Genomic DNA, 17911 nt, shown 5'->3' on the forward strand with positions numbered 1-17911 from the left:
TGGTGTCTGCCCATAATTCTCGGGACCCCAAGTTGGCTCACTTTCATGGTTGTTGTCTGAATTTAGCTGAGCTCTCAGAGCACCAGGCCAACACCTATCACTCATCCACCTGTTACTTCTCAATGGCTAAACTTGAAATGCTGGTCCAAGCCCTGCCCCATGCATCCATGCTGCGCAATTATACTATTTAATACTATCTTGGTCAATTGATGCCACTTTTCCTTGTGTCTGACCCTAATTTGAGCTGCTTTGGCAGCATCGGGTCCCCCAGAAGGTGTTTTTTATGTGTTTGGTTTTGCCTCCCATTGAAATCAAAGGGGGTACGGAAAAGTTCGGCGAACATTAGGAAGTTTGCCGAGCCAAACCAAAATGAACCTTAAAATGTTCGCTTATCTCTAATAATGGGCTCCTGGTCACTTCACGTTTGATTCTGCTCAAACCTTTAGCAGTTAATGGGTGTTTTGTTTCTCAAAAAAAAAAAACTATTTGCAAGAAAACTTTTCATGGTTTTGTGATCACGCCGCAATATTTGAGCACTTTTCACTTACAAAAAGCAGGTTTTGCAGAGTTTTTGCTGCGTTTTTATTGTCACTTATGCATGTTGATAAAGTTTTCTGCCATTATTGGTCCAAATTAAAATGAAATTAAATAAATATGATACATTGGATCCAAGGAAATACATCAGTGTACAATTCTTGTCAGGTCCTCAGATGCCCAGTCAGAAGTTTTTATTACAAGCACAGAGATAAGGATAGTGGGAATGGCTTCTTATATTACATTACCTAAGAGAGAAGATATTTATTTTGAGAAAAACAAAATCATAAATTATGGATTCTTTCAAAATTCCTTTCGCACTGGTTTTAACCCGCTTACTATACTTTCAGAGACAAGGAGGAATGTTTAACACAAAGACACCTCTATATCAGAGACAACACCCTGTTTTATTGCTTTTATGAAGAACACCTATAAAGCTAATACTAAAATACAAAATTATCAAAGACATATAGGTAGATTTGATTGTCTAAAATGATAATGAAAGCAAAGTATAAATATTTGCCATAAGGCCAATTGTGATTTTCAATGCGAGAAACTCGTGCGAGTCTCTCACATCAAGTCCCGGCACTGCCGCCAGTACTCGGGATCGGAGAGTTCAACTGCATGTATTTCTATGTAATTACTGTCAGCCTGGGCAGCTGAGCTGTCTGTATCAAGTTACAACAGCTATAAGTAGCTGTTTTACCTAGAACCACTGCAGGCAGTGAAGGGAGGGGGAAAAGCAATGCTGCGGGGCCTCCATTCCAAATCATTGTAGATTCTAAGAAATTGTTGTTTTCAATTTTTGCAGATGCCTTTTGAAAGTTCCTTGACTTGAACTTTTACAGTACTTTAGTAAAAAGAGTGTTCATAACTAGTCCATTTATCTATTTTAGATTTTGTCATATTTTAGTTTGTTTTTAACATTAACACAACATCGGACAGAGGAAGATTTGGATGAATGCATGTTTATTTGATATAGATGTACTGCTCATGTCTAGATTAAAAAGCTTAAAGCACCACTCCAGCATTATTTTTTTATTGCGCCGCTGGTGTGGCACTTTTATTGTAAGTCCCCTGCTCCCCTATCTCATACTCACCTGTCGCCGCCTTTATAATTTTCCAGTATCGCTCCCGTCGGTCTCTGTCAAAGCGACTTGCCTGCAGTTCCAGTGTTTCATGGGGCAGCGCAAAGGTCACTTTTCAATACAGGTTTATGAGAGCCTCATTCTGGTCTCAGACTTACATTAAGAGCTTGAGTCATAGCTTCTGACTTCCAGCCAGTCAGAATCTAACCTCACAAGAGGGCGCCGCGGGACCGCAGCAGTGCCGAAAAACAGTGAAGGTGCATGAGGTATATGGTATATGACCAGAGGCAGGGGATTAGCGTTTAAAGCATCACGCCATAGCTGGAAAAAAATAACACTGGAGTGGCTTTAAATAATATCTCTGCAGAATATTGGGTTTCAACCAATGCTTTACTATTTAAATTAAATTAAGAGCTCATAATATGCTACTATTAGACAATGCCACAAAAGTAATGATTGGACCCTCTCATCTCATTTGTCATCTCCTTATTTCTCCATTTCATTACATAGGTTGGGGGGACGTTTGCAGATACAGCCCTGCTGCAAATGAAAGACTTTGGAAGAATAGCGGTCTGTGGATGCATCTCAATGTACAATGACTCCATTCCTCAAACAGGTGACTCATGATTTCAAATATAAATTGTGTAAATGAATTATATTTGATAACTGAATATAAAGCCCTTTTCACACGTCAGTGTGTCTGCTACATGTGGTGACAGTTTTCACACGTACCAGAGACACTTACACATGTAGACCCATTCAAGTGATGGGTCTGTGCTCATGTCAATGTGTTTCCACGGACCTTGTATCCATGGGCAAAACATGCTGACATGTCCATTTTTTATCAGCGGCATGGGACGCAAAATGTCCCACACACATGCACATTGATGACACACTGTGACACAAACTGGTACCTGGGAATAGCAGCTGGCAGCCACCCAAAAAGGCACATCTATTAGATGTGTCAATTCTGGCACTTTGCCTGCCTCTTCCCACTTGCCTTATGGCAGTGGCAAGTGGGGTTGATGTCACTTTTGTATTGTCTTTTGAGGTCAAGTGCACTGCTTAGTAATGGAGAGGCGTCTATATGCTATATACATAGCAAGTATATAGTCCTTTATTTGAAATAAAAACAAAACAAACTTATCCTTTTTTATTTAAAAATAACGAACACAGTTATACTTACCTAATGCCCATTCCATTGAATCCCACGTGTCCTGTAATAAAACAAAAAAAATATTCGTCTCCTGTCCGTCCTTCTGTCTCACGCTGTTATCCATGTCTGGGGATAAATAGTTTACAACCTGGATGGTGCCAAGATGCGATCGTCCAGTCTGAGAACCACTGATGATTGAGCTGCTGCTAGCGCAGCATCAGTGGGCAGCGGTGACGTCATCGAGATTACATGAGGCAGCATTCCCAGCCGGGCTGAACTGCAATGGCCTCAGCATCGTGATAAAAAGTCACTGAGTTCACTGCAGTTCAGCTCAGTGAGTTCACCGCAGATCACTGTGAGAGTACCAGCCCCTAGCTGTCTGCTTTAGCAAGGCTGGTTGTCAACAATGGGGGGACCCCACGCCTTTTTTAAAATTATTTATTTAAATAATTAAAAAAACAGCATGCGGACCATTCTTTTCTTAATAAACAGCCTCACCCAAGCTGACAGCTGAGGGTTTCAGCCTGTAGCTGTCAGTTTTGCCTTGCTGATTAACAAAAATACAGAGCAACCCATACCATTTTATTTATTTATTTATTATGCAGGCAGTGACTAATGAATACACCCATCAGCTGCTCCTGCTCTCTCTGTTATCAGTTGAATACAATTTTCAACATTTTCCCCTGCTAGCGCTGATCGCAGCGTGAACAGGGGAAAATGATGAGAGCTTTCTTCAGCACCTGGCATTGGGGAACTGCGCAAATAGTACCGCTGATTCCCAGGCGCCAGAACATGTGGTACTGATGTGGCACATGGGCAGCACACGTATGCCATAAGCACTACACACACGTATATATGGACACTGATATCTCCTGTACTGTTTTTTCCAGTACCGGAAATATCAGGACGTGTGAAAGAGCCCTAAGATGTAGTTTGTTATGTTTGTAGAAAACTATTCTCAAAATTGTCACGTTAATATAAACATATTTTTCCCTAACCATCAAGCTTTTATGCCAGAATGCTGGAGTGAAAAGCTTTAAAAAGTCACAAAGCTTTTGTGCAAAGCAATGTTGCGCAAAATTTTTGCAGCTTTTAGCATTTTCACAGCATTTTTGACCACCTCCGACATAATGGGCGGAGCTAGGGCGGAATGGGGCGGGAAATCCTCCACTCATCAAGTTCATGACAAACAGCAGAGTTCCCTATGTCACAAATATTGCTACAGTCCATTGCTGGAATAAGATTTGTGGTGAGTTGCACGTGGAGGAGCATGCCACTTTGTGTCTTGCTTGATTTATTAAGTGGGATGTACCTCTTAATGAATCAAATGCCTCGTACCCCATCCGTCCCCCTCATCAGACTGGTGTGAAAAAAGGCTGTTCTTGATTATTATGTAACATACATAGACCATTACATTTTTTACTTTTTTTTCCCTTCAATTTTCACTCTTTGCACCCCTGCACAGGCATACACTCTGCCATACTGAACCCGCTATGCTCCTTTTCACCAGGTTCATAATGCAGAAAGCATAAGAAGACATCTAAAAGGCAGCAATGAGATGTCAGTTACAACCATATTAAGCCTTTTTTACATATCTTCGATTTTTAATGCTTAAAATCCAGTTGTGCTGATGTCTTTTTGAAGCAGAAACTAACTGGAAGCACGCCAAATCCTCCTCCAAATCTTAAAACTCATAAACTTGAAGTTTCCACTTAGTTTCTGCTCCAAGAACTAAGCAAAAAAATTGTCTTCTGCTCCTGGGTATCTGTGTATTGCTGGTCATTCTCTGTTTAGAAATGTGATTCTTCAGATGGGACAGAGAAAAGTGCAAATGTAGATTGTTCAGCCAAGAGACCGTCGGTCATCACAGCTGTCCGTGAATCACAATACAACGCACTCATCTGACCACTTCAGATAGGGGTCTACCTCAAGGTGTAGTTATCTGATGTGCTAAAAAAAAAAATGAGACCAAACAACTATTAAAAAAAGAATATCGTTTTGATTTTTGCCACTGATTCTATTTTCAGGAAGTAATGATTATAATTTACCCCTAGGGCCTTATGTTCAGCCAATTCTTCTCTTTAAGCAACTTCGCATGGAAGGGTTTCTAATATTCCACTATGAAAAGAAGCCAATTTATGAAGAAGCACAGAAGCAGCTGCTGGAGTGGATTTTAGAGGTATGAAAATTCTAAGCCTGGACAATTATACTTTGTCCAAAGTCCTGTGTATACTAAAAGAGATTAGAAATATTATGTAAATATATTGTATATGTAATTTCATACTTCATTTTCTACTTTTTTAAAATTCGGTGGAAAAACATTAAAATCTTGGGTATGCATATTATCTACTTCACACAGATTTAGGTTTTGAATATGTCTATAGAAGGAAATTAAGAAGTAGTCTAATTGATCTCTTTTTATCCCTAAAAACATTGAAATACGAGATAAGCTGTTCTATATGTACACTAATTAACAATCACATTAAAATTGCCTGTCTAATATTAAGTAGTTCCCCCTAATGCCACCAAAACGGCTCTGATTCCTTGAGAACCCACAAGACCTGTGAAGGTGTACAACAGTAATTTGTGCTATGGAAACTATAGCTTTTGCTCTTCATGCCGGTTCTCCACTTGTCCTTTTTTGGAACAATTATGATAACACATACTTCATTCTGGGAACACCACATATGACCTGCTGTTTTAGACATGCTTGATCTCGGCTAAGCCATCACAAATCGAGTGGACTCTTGCCAAAGTCACTCAGATTCTTACATTTGCCTATTTTTTACTTCTTCCAGCACATCTATTCCAATTTGTCATTGTCGTTTCTCCAATTTTCTGAAGTAATTTTCTCTTTACTAGTGACCTTTAGTATTTGTGCATTATTTTTTATACATTTTGTGCCATTTTTACAATTGTGCCATTTATTTAGTCTTTCTTTTTCATGTCTTTTTGGATGTTTCCTCGACCACATTGCATATCCAGATGTTTTAGACAGAATCATGAAATGCGACTTTTACCAAATATCATATTTTTTAGTGCATGTCACTCCAATCCGTGCCCCTAGTAAGGCTTCAGACGGAATCTAAGGCAACTTTTTAAAAAGATTTGTAACTTTTTCTGCAACATGTTTTAAAAAAATGGTTCAAGACAAAAATAATAAAGAAAAGTCCAGCTCACACACCACCAAGTGCACGGATCACACGGTCTGTGTGTAATGAGAGGAAAACAAAGGAAAATACAGCCCCTGCAATCCAAGTAGAATAATTGACGGCTTTATTGAATAATACAGAAAGAATATTAACAAGACACAGAGTGCTGTAGGCAAGCCAGGTAGTTGTGAGTTTAATCCTAGCACTGCAGGTCTTGATTAGATGCACCAAGCTCACTTTAACTAAGCTAGCAGCGAAGCCACAAAAGAGTACTAAAAATCCTCCAAAAATTTAAAAAAACACAGCTGAAAAAAAGGGCAGCACTGCTTACTTGTCCAGGTCTCTGAACAAATGCACTACAGGAGGCAGCCAGCCCATGTAGCAAAGATGAACACAAGTGCAAAACACCAAATAGACAGCCACTCACCACATACCAATTCATGGAGGGGGTGACTGCTTAGTATACATTTGCACAATAAAGGCCTGTATAGGGTGCTGTTCACATGCAGGGAATGCTTAGTGTCTGGATCACAGCCTATTGATCATGCCCATACTATTCGATTAGGTGGGTTGGCCAGCACTCTCTCAATGCATTCCATGTGAACACTCCTGTATACAAGACAAGACCCAACGTGCTGGGCTTGGCTGCACCCTGAAAAATAAAGTGCACAAAATAGGGTGCAGACACGATGCATTCCCTGCATGACAACTAGCCTTGCTAAAGCACTCAGCTGGTGGCTGGTATTCTCAGGCTGGTAAGGGGCCATAGATATTGCCCTACCCCCTAGTCTAAAAATAGCAGCTTGCAGCCGCCGAGAAAAGGTGCATTTATTAGATGCCAATTCTGGCACTTTGCCTGGCTCTTCCCACTTTCCCTGTAGCAGTGGCAAGTGGGGTTCATATTTGTGGGGTTGATGTCATCTTTGTATTGTCAGGTGACATCAAGCCCACGGCTTGGTAATGGAGAGGTGTCTATAAGACTAGAGATGGTTGCGCATCTCTAGTCTTCAGGACTTGATGCCAGGGAACAGCGCTAACTGTACTGCTGCTTCTCAGGCGCTGGTACTTATCACACAGATAAGATCCCTGTGTATTATCCGTGTGCACATGTGCAGGATATTTTTGCCGCCTCTGATGCTGTTAAAAAATGGACATGTCAGCGTATTTTGGCCACGGACACATGGTCCGTGGAAACGCACTGACATATGCACAGACCCATTCACTTGAATGGGTCTATGTGTGTCTCCGATATGTGTGGAAAGTGTCACCAAACGTACCAGATACACTGACGTGTGAAAGGAGCCTAAGAACCAGGACATGTGTGACCTTGGTCTCTATCAGTCTGCTGGAGGAAGCTGAGCAGAGTGGGCTATGTTGGAGCTGAGGAAAGACAAACCATAGTCTCTCTGAAAGGAGTCTGCACAGGTTATGTGCACCAAACCAAATATCAGTGGTGGCTATGGACAATAGCCATTTTGTTTGACCGGACTGGGACTAGCTCAGCCGTGTATGAGTAGTAAGGGTCTGTGTTGTTTAGTTAGCGCCTACAGAATGCTAGGGATTTTGTATTTTTTGTATTTATGGTTTTGTTTTCGGTGCTGTGCAACCTGTGGAAATAAGCATCATATTGTTTTAATGCAAGAATCCTGTGTCCACTACCAGAGATCATGAATCCTTATAATGCTTATAATGCAGATATTATACATGGTTCAAATCATTTATGATCATTCTTCATGCCAATTTATCTGAAACACGTAACATATCTACATTCTGTGTCTTGTTCATATTTTTATGCATATGAAGTGCCCGCCAGGACCGTGAGGTGCTCAAGCCGGGTCGGTCGGTTCTCTAGGGGGTTTGTCACAGCAGCAGTGACCAGTCCGTGGCCCTGGGCGTCCAATAAAAAATGAAGAAAAGGGGAAATAAAATGTATAGGGGAATTGTACGTGATGCCACCCGTGGTGTTCGGTAATGAGTGGACGATGCTGCTTAAGAGGATCGCTGGGGCTGATGGTGACTGTTATGGCTGGTAATTCAGTACCACAATGGACATAGAGGTCAGTGCACATACAGTGACCTGGCAATAACCCAAAAAATAAGAACGAGCTCTGAGACGTGGGAACTCTGTTGACCGCAATCCCTAATCCTCTCCAACACAACTAGAGGCAGCCGTGGATTGCACCTAACGCTACCTATGCAACTCGGCACGGCCTGAGAAACTAGCTAGCCTGAAGATGGAAAATAAGCCTACCTTGCCTCAGAGAAATACCCCAAAGGAAAAGGCAGCCCCGACATATAATGACTGTGAGTTAAGATGAAAAGACAAACGTAGAGATGAAATAGATTTAGCAAAGTGAGGCCCAACTTCCTGAACAGAGCGAGGATAGAAAAGGCAACTTTGCGGTCAACACAAAACCTTACAAAATCCACGCAAAGGGGGCAAAAAGACCCTCCGTACCGAACTAACGGCACGGAGGTACACCCTCTGCGTCCCAGAGCTTCCAGCTAGCAGAAAAAACAAATAGACAAGCTGGAATAGAAAAAACAGCAAACAAATAGCAAAGAGGAACTTAGCTATGCAGATCAGCAGGCCACAGGAACACTCCAGGAGGAAACAGGTCCAACACTAGAACATTGCCTGGAAGCAAGGATCCAAGCACCAGGTGGAGTTAAATAGGGTAGCACCTAACGACTTCACCATATCACCTGAGGAAGGAAACTCAGAAGCCGCAGTACCACTTTTCTCCACCAACGGAAGATGACAGAGAGAATCAGCCGAAGTACCACTTGTGACCACAAGAGGGAGCTCTGCCACAGAATTCACAACAGTACCCCCCCTTGAGGAGGGGTCACCGAACCCTCACCAGAGCTCCCAGGACGACCAGGATGAGCCATATGAAAGGCACGAACAAGATCGGGAGCATGGACATCAGAGGCAAAAACCCAGGAATTATCTTCCTGAGCATAACCCTTCCACATAACCAGATACTGGAGTTTCCGTCTAGAAACACGAGAATCCAAAATCTTCTCCACAATATACTCCAACTCCCCCTCCACCAAAACCGGGGCAGGAGGATCAACAGATGGAACCACGGGTGCCACGTATCTCCGCAACAATGACCTATGGAATACGTTATGTATGGAAAAAGAATCTGGAAGGGTCAGACGAAAAGACACAGGATTAAGGACCTCAGAAATCCTATACGGACCAATAAAACGAGGTTTAAACTTAGGAGAGGAGACCTTCATAGGAATATGACGAGAAGATAACCAAACCAAGTCCCCAACCCGAAGTCGGGAACCCACACAGCGTCTGCGATTAGCGAAACGTTGAGCCTTCTCCTGGGACAAGGTCAAATTGTCCACTACATGAGTCCAAATCTGCTGCAACCTGTCCACCACAGTATCCACACCAGGACAGTCCGAAGACTCAACCTGCCCTGAAGAGAAACGAGGATGGAACCCAAAGTTGCAGAAAAACGGTGAAACCAAGGTAGCCGAGCTGGCCCGATTATTAAGGGCGAACTCAGCCAAAGGCAAAAAGGACACCCAGTCATCCTGATCAGCAGAAACAAAGCATCTCAGATATGTCTCCAAGGTCTGATTGGTTCGTTCGGTCTGGCCATTAGTCTGAGGATGGAAAGCCGAGGAAAAAGACAAGTCAATGCCCATCCTACCACAAAAGGCTCGCCAAAACCTCGAAACAAACTGGGAACCTCTGTCAGAAACGATATTCTCTGGAATGCCATGTAAACGAACCACATGCTGGAAAAACAATGGCACTAAATCAGAGGAGGAAGGCAATTTAGACAAGGGTACCAAATGGACCATCTTAGAGAAGCGATCACAGACCACCCAAATGACTGACATCTTTTGAGAGACGGGAAGATCTGAAATAAAATCCATAGAGATATGTGTCCAAGGCCTCTTCGGGACCGGCAAGGGTAAAAGCAACCCACTGGCACGAGAACAGCAGGGCTTAGCCCTAGCACAAATCCCACAGGACTGCACAAAAGTACGCACATCCCGGGACAGAGATGGCCACCAAAAGTATCTAGCCACTAACTCTCTGGTACCAAAGATTCCAGGATGACCAGCCAACACCGAACAATGAACCTCAGAGATGACTTTATTCGTCCACCTATCAGGGACAAACAGTCTCTCCGCTGGGCAACAATCAGGTTTATTAGCCTGAAATTTCTGCAGCACCCGCCGCAAATCAGGGGAGATGGCAGACACAATTACTCCCTCTTTGAGGATACCCGCCGGCTCAGATACACCCGTAGAGTCGGGCACAAAACTCCTAGACAGAGCATCCGCCTTCACATTTTTAGAGCCCGGAAGGTATGAAATAACAAAGTCAAAACGGGCAAAAAACAACGACCAACGAGCTTGTCTAGGATTCAACCGCTTGGCGGACTCGAGATAAGTCAAGTTCTTATGATCAGTCAAGACCACCACGCGATGCTTAGCTCCTTCAAGCCAATGACGCCACTCCTCGAATGCCCACTTCATGGCCAGCAACTCTCGATTGCCCACATCATAATTTCGCTCAGCAGGCGAAAACTTCCTGGAAAAGAAGGCACATGGTTTCATCACCGAGCAATCAGAACTTCTCTGCGACAAAACAGCCCCTGCTCCAATCTCAGAAGCATCAACCTTGACCTGGAACGGAAGCGAAACATCTGGCTGACACAACACAGGGGCAGAAGAAAAACGACGCTTCAACTCTTGAAAAGCTTCCACAGCAGCAGAAGACCAATTGACCACATCAGCACCTTTCTTGGTCAAATCGGTCAATGGTTTAGCAATACTAGAAAAATTGCAGATGAAGCGACGATAAAAATTAGCAAAGCCCAGGAACTTTTGCAGACTTTTCAGAGATGTCGGCTGAGTCCAATTATGGATGGCTTGGACCTTAACAGGGTCCATCTCGATAGTAGAAGGGGAAAAAATGAACCCCAAAAATGAAACCTTCTGAACACCAAAGAGACACTTTGATCCCTTTACAAACAAAGAATTAGCACGCAGGACCTGAAACACCGTTCTGACCTGCTTCACATGAGACTCCCAATCATCCGAGAAGATCAAAATGTCATCTAAGTACACAATCAGGAATTTATCCAGGTACTCTCGGAAGATGTCATGCATAAAGGACTGAAACACTGATGGAGCATTGGCAAGTCCGAATGGCATTACTAGATACTCAAAATGGCCCTCGGGCGTATTAAATGCAGTTTTCCACTCATCGCCTCGCTTAATACGCACAAGATTATACGCACCACGAAGATCTATCTTGGTGAACCAACTAGCCCCCTTAATCCGAGCAAACAAATCAGACAGCAGCGGCAAGGGGTACTGAAATTTAACCGTGATCTTATTCAGAAGGCGGTAATCTATACAAGGTCTCAGTGAACCATCCTTCTTGGCTACAAAAAAGAACCCTGCTCCCAATGGCGACGATGACGGGCGAATATGCCCCTTCTCCAAAGACTCCTTCACATAACTCCGCATAGCGGCGTGCTCAGGCACAGATAAATTAAACAGTCGACCTTTTGGGAATTTAATACCAGGAATCAAATCGATAGCACAATCACAATCCCTATGCGGAGGTAGGGTATCGGACTTGGGCTCATCAAATACATCCCGGTAATCAGACAAGAACTGTGGAACCTCAGAAGGGGTGGATGACGAAATAGACAGAAATGGAACATCACCATGTACCCCCTGACAACCCCAGCTGGACACAGACATGGATTTCCAATCTAATACTGGATTATGGACTTGTAGCCATGGCAACCCCAACACGACCACATCATGCAGATTATGCAACACCAGAAAGCGAATAACCTCCTGATGTGCAGGAGCCATGCACATGGTCAGCTGGGTCCAGTATTGAGGCGTATTCTTGGCCAAAGGCGTAGCATCAATTCCTCTCAATGGAATAGGACACTGCAAGGGCTCCAAGACAAACCCACAACGCCTAGCATACTCCAAGTCCATCAAATTCAAAGCAGCGCCTGAGTCCACAAATGCCATGACAGAATACGATGACAAAGAGCAGATCAAGGTAACGGACAGAAGAAATTTTCACTGTACCATACCAATGGTGGCAGACCTAGCGAACCGCTTAGTGCGCTTAGGACAATCAGAGATAGCATGAGTGGAATCACCACAGTAGAAACACAGCCCATTCAGACGTCTGTGTTCTTGCCGTTCAACTCTGGTCAAAGTCCTATCGCACTGCATAGGCTCAGGTCTAAGCTCAGGTACTACCGCCAAATGGTGCACAGATTTACGCTCGCGCAAGCGTCGACCGATCTGAATGGCCAAAGACATAGACTCATTCAGACCAGCAGTCATAGGAAATCCCACCATGACATCCTTAAGGGCTTCAGAGAGACCTTTTCTGAAAATAGCTGCGAGCGCACCTTCATTCCACTGAGTGAGTACGGACCACTTTCTAAATTTCTGACAGTATACCTCTATTTCATCCTGACCCTGACACAGAGCCAGCAAATTCTTCTCTGCCTGATCCACAGAATTAGGCTCATCGTACAGCAATCCGAGCGCCAGGAAAAACGCATCGATATTACTTAATGCAGGATCTCCTGACGCAAGAGAAAATGCTCAGTCCTGAGGGTCGCCACGCAAAAAAGAAATAACGATCCTAACTTGTTGACCTGGGTCACCAGAGGAACGAGGTTTCAAAGCCAGAAATAGTTTGCAATTATTTTTGAAACTCAGAAATTTGGTTCTATCTCCAAAAAACAAATCAAGAATAGGAATTCTCGGTTCTAACATAGAATTCTGAACCACAAAGTCTTGAATACTTTGAACTCTTGCCGAGAGCTGATCCACACATGATGACAGACTTTTAATGTCCATTGCTACACCTGTGTCCTGAACCACCCAAATGTCTAGGGGAAAAAAAAGGCAAAACACAGTGCAAAGGAAAAAAAATGGTCTCAGAACTTCTTTTTTCCCTCTATTGAGAATCATTAGTACTTTTGGCTTCCAGTACTGTTATGGCTGGTAATTCAGTACCACAATGGACATAGAGGTCAGTGCACATACAGTGACCTGGCAATAACCCAAAAAATAAGAACGAGCTCTGAGACGTGGGAACTCTGTTGACCGCAATCCCTAATCCTCTCCAACACAACTAGAGGCAGCCGTGGATTGCACCTAACGCTACCTATGCAACTCGGCACGGCCTGAGAAACTAGCTAGCCTGAAGATGGAAAATAAGCCTACCTTGCCTCAGAGAAATACCCCAAAGGAAAAGGCAGCCCCCACATATAATGACTGTGAGTTAAGATGAAAAGACAAACGTAGAGATGAAATAGATTTAGCAAAGTGAGGCCCAACTTCCTGAACAGAGCGAGGATAGAAAAGGCAACTTTGCGGTCAACACAAAACCCTACAAAATCCACGCAAAGGGGGCAAAAAGACCCTCCGTACCGAACTAACGGCACGGAGGTACACCCTCTGCGTCCCAGAGCTTCCAGCTAGCAGAAAAAACAAATAGACAAGCTGGAATAGAAAAAACAGCAAACAAATAGCAAAGAGGAACTTAGCTATGCAGATCAGCAGGCCACAGGAACACTCCAGGAGGAAACAGGTCCAACACTAGAACATTGCCTGGAAGCAAGGATCCAAGCACCAGGTGGAGTTAAATAGGGTAGCACCTAACGACTTCACCATATCACCTGAGGAAGGAAACTCAGAAGCCGCAGTACCACTTTTCTCCACCAACGGAAGATCACAGAGAGAATCAGCCGAAGTACCACTTGTGACCACAAGAGGGAGCTCTGCCACAGAATTCACAACAGGTGATGCAGCAGAGTTGTTACGGCTCTCCACGGTAGAGCTGGGACCCAGGACAATTATAGTGTTAAAGTCAATGTTGGTGAATGTTGTAGTGCAGGGCAGGCGACGCAGGAAATAATTTTGAGGACACAGCAGGGTGCAGTTTCCATACTTTACTCACAATTCTTAGATGCAGTCCCCAGCCGTGTGCTGTGCCCTCCAGGTCTGTGGTCCAGCCAGCTCTCAGTTAGTTTGAGGTGCACTTTACCAGAACCCCCTTTAATATGCTCCTTCCCTGGCCATCTCTCTGCGCTGGCTTCCACCTCTCCTGCCCTGCACCTTCACACACAGTGTCCTGAGCCAGCAGCCTCGAATCCTGTCGTGTGACGTCCTCTTGGTCCCCTTGACCCTGTATGGCTGCCTTTTCAGCTATTTATGTGTGGAATTGGCTGTAGAACATGCATTTACTTCAGCCCCCGGTTTGCTAGCTGAGTCGTCTGTTTCTTCACTAGTCTTGGACCAGTCCCCTACTGCGACTTGGTCCCTCCACCCAACTATGGTCGGCGTGGATTCGGGCCCCATTTGTGGATTCCTCACTACCCGTACCCATAGGACCCCTTCTTCCTCTTTCACTCTCTCAGACTTCTCTCTATCTTCCTTGCTCTCTCTCTCTGTCCTCTGGTGCTGGGACGAGCTCCTCACTCCTCAAGTCACCAGCTCCAACTCTCTCTGCTTCTCACTGTCTACGCCTCTTGCAATAAAAGGCTATAGTATTTACCTGCCAAGGTCTTAGAACTAATGCAGCAAATCCATGTAGTAAAGATGGCGGCAACACAGATGCCAAATATCGATGAGACAACCATTCACAAGCTACTAATTCATGGAGCGGAGGATTTCTTAGTATTAAAATTTGCACAAAATTTGGTGTTTGAATATTTGGGGGTAATTCTAATTCTTCTCATTGTGGCTTTGCTTTTATTTTAATTTTAAAGAGCCCAAGATGCAATGGAGGGGGAGGTATTTCTACCTCAAAAACATAAAGCAACTCCTGTAACAGACAGAACTATCGGACTGCAAAGGGCCCATTTACTGTTCTTTCACAGGGGCCCTACTCTGTCTGTTTCTGCCACTGCTACAGATGCCTGTAAAATTGTGTGTAGAATGCAAATGGTAACACCCAGTTGTCTATTTATTGATTAATTCCTACAAGAAGTAAATGAGGAACAATGCAACTCAGAGTTGCCAAGAGCTTCAGAACTGTTGTTTCATGGAAAATATAAGTGTTTTAGGCCACAGTCACACTATCAGTATTTGATCAGTATTTTACATCAGTATTTGGAAGCCAAAACCAAGAGTGGGTGATAAATGCAGAAGTGGTGACGTGTTTCTATTATAATTTTCCTTTGATTATTCCTCTCCTGGTTTTCCTGACAAATACTGATGTAAAATACTGACAAAATACTGATAGTGTGCCAGTAGCTAATGTACAAAAATTCAAATACTCTTCATTTTACCTGTTATTTCTTAGAGTGCTGCTAGTTTTGACTGAAGTTTTCAGAGGCCATTGTAAAACAATAACATGCGCTGTTCTTATATTATATAATAGGGCAAGGTGAAATATCATGAACACATCACCAATGGTTTTGAGAACATGCCGGCTGGATTTATTGGAATGCTCAATGGAGAGAATACTGGGAAAGCAATTATTAAGGCTTAAACTACGAAGAATATTCCAGCAGTTGAAAATGACGTATCTGCTAGATACCCTCAAGCAATCAGCAGTGACCACACAAAATGAAGTTCATTCAACTTGCAATGCTCATCTATAGTCAGGTATAATGGGTGAAACTAGATCAACATATGAAATAAACACAACTCACATTTTAGCAGTCATTTTAGAATAACTTTCCTTAAAGTGAATATTTTGCCATGTGTTTGCCACATACCATATTTTGCAGATATGATGCACCGGATTGTAAAATGCACCCCAAATTTTTCGGCAGGAAAGTAGGAAAATGTGTTTTTTTTTCAATAATATGGTAGTGCGTCTTATAATCTCCTTTTAGGGTTGCTTAATTGGGGGCGGGGCGGTGGCGGTGGAGCAGTGTCTCACGTGACAGGGTTTCTGCTGCAGGAAGATGGCTGCGGCAGAGGCAGGAGATGCTGCTGGCCCCAGACTGGTAGGAGGTGGTGAGACCCTGCACTTTCCATGCTTTTCAATGTGGTGGACTCTAACAAAGTGGCCTCCGGAGGTGGCTCATGCGCAATTAAGATCAAGGGAGACAAGATCTCAGTACCGAGATCTTAATCTGAGCATTTCCCAGAGTCCACTATATTGCAAGCATACAAACTGTGGGGGCTCTGGGCTTTCACCAAATGTCGGCAGAGCCCCACACCATCGAACTCCACCTCCTACCAGCCTGGCGCCTGCAGCTTCGACCCCTCCTGCCTCCGCCAGAAGCTCCCTGTAGCAGCGACCCTTAGACCCAGCTCCACCGCAGCCAGTAAGCTACATTCAGAATTAAGACGCACTCCCATTTCCCCTCAAATTTGAGGTGAGTACATTTTGTAATAAAAAAAAATACGGTGATCTGACAGCAGCATAATGTAAGGGTAAAGACCCTGATTAAAGTCACTTACTTGGCTGCTAGCTGTAAATTTGATAAAATCACTGATATAGCAGTAGATTATCACTAGATGACTGGTAAACCTCCGTATTCATGAGCTGTGTATAACCCCCCACCCCCCTTATGGCAACTTTCTGCCTATGCACAATGTGCACTAACAGCAAAGGATTCTACTCTGGAACGAATGTTAAAGTCTGAGTAGCTTCAATTTTTTGTGTTGATCTAGCCGCCCAGTTTCACCTGAACGTTTATTGGAGGATTGTGCAACTTCCCCTCCAGCTGTTTCAGCCTTCTAAAATAAAAAAATAAAAAAATAATGTCTGTTTTATTATAGACCTTTGAAACTTTATTGTCTTAGGAATAAGAATTGCTTCACTTTTACTTTATATGTGTTCTACTATTTAACCCTGTCAAGGAAAGGCTGTACTGGGCCCCTGGCCCTCAAGGGAGGCCAGCATGACGGGGTCACGGGGAATGGCAGAGCCTCAGGGTGGGCAAGGGCAAGTCGGGGTTAAATAGTTTGCTTGGGCTGTGTACTTTTGAATATATACAGGGGGCGAGGTTTGGATGAGGCAGGGAGGAACAAGCGGGGGGAGCTTACTGAGGGGGTGATTTGGATAAGAAACTGCCAATTTCACCTCAGCAACTGCCACGCTCACATGCTGGTCCAGCGGTGGCTGAAATCCCCACCCACCTTCCCTTTTTCTTGTTTCGATTTTGTTTAATCGCGTTTATTTTAAGGTTATGTTTTTGTTTAAGGGGAAGGAGTAATTTTTGTCATAGCAGTTAGGCGGGGGAGGGAGGTCCTCGAAGTTGGTGGAAAGAGGGGAATGGCGGATTGCAGGGGGGGACCTCTAGTGGTCCTTGACTCCCCCGGAGTGGATTGCGAGTGGATGTGGTAGATCAGCCCATGGAGGGGCTGATTAAAGGATTTGGTAATCGGTTGGTTTGGCCGGGTTGGTCATTATCTGCCTCCGAGCTGATGCTTAGCGGCTGGAGGCAAGACTAAGCCTGGAGGCTAAGGTACACAATTTGAATTTCTGCAAGGTTATTTTTGAGGCTTCGAGGACCACCACTCCCTGGGGGGATATTGTTTACATGTTGTATTTATGTTTAATAAAAGGCTGCTGTGGCCATTTAATCCAAATCTGGTGTAATGTCGTTATTCAGGAGAGGACCTTACGAGAGATCCGATGCAGTAAGTAATTAAGGTTAGGCATTTAAGTCAGTAAAGGCGGTCATGAGTCACGTGTACCCATTACGTCATGACCGGGATAGTTTCAACTTCTGAAGTTTTTTATTTTTTAGTCCTACTTCCAAGAGCCATTACTGTTTATATTTTTCCGTCATCCACATAATGTTCCCTGGCACCGCGTTCCTGCGCAGTCATACTTCTCTGACCTGACTAGTGCAGAGCAAAATACTGCAGTGTGCATCTGCTGGGGCTTTTTAACCTTTCCCAATGCATACGCACTGCAGTACTTTCTGTAAATGAGGGCTGAAAGGTGGTGGACTTATTTCTCTTGAGGCAAACCTTGTGAC

The 17911-nt window shown here is 43.8% G+C and overlaps 1 protein-coding gene across 2 annotated transcripts in view; it reads left to right on the plus strand.

Moving 5' to 3' along the window:
- The window catches only part of LOC138676811 (prostaglandin reductase 1-like), a 92960-nt gene extending 75444 nt beyond the window's left edge, over positions 1–17516 (plus strand). For both annotated transcript variants that reach the window (XM_069766449.1, XM_069766458.1), the window contains exons 8-10: positions 2133–2238; positions 4833–4957; positions 15349–17516. In XM_069766449.1, the coding sequence (XP_069622550.1) occupies positions 2133–2238; positions 4833–4957; positions 15349–15459 (342 nt within the window). In that variant the 3' untranslated portion in view covers positions 15460–17516. The remainder of the gene's footprint in view (positions 1–2132; positions 2239–4832; positions 4958–15348) is intronic.
- The last annotated feature ends 395 nt before the right edge of the window (positions 17517–17911 follow it).

The sequence above is a fragment of the Ranitomeya imitator genome, chromosome 1 (assembly GCF_032444005.1).
Source record: "Ranitomeya imitator isolate aRanImi1 chromosome 1, aRanImi1.pri, whole genome shotgun sequence".
Taxonomy (NCBI): domain Eukaryota; kingdom Metazoa; phylum Chordata; class Amphibia; order Anura; family Dendrobatidae; genus Ranitomeya; species Ranitomeya imitator.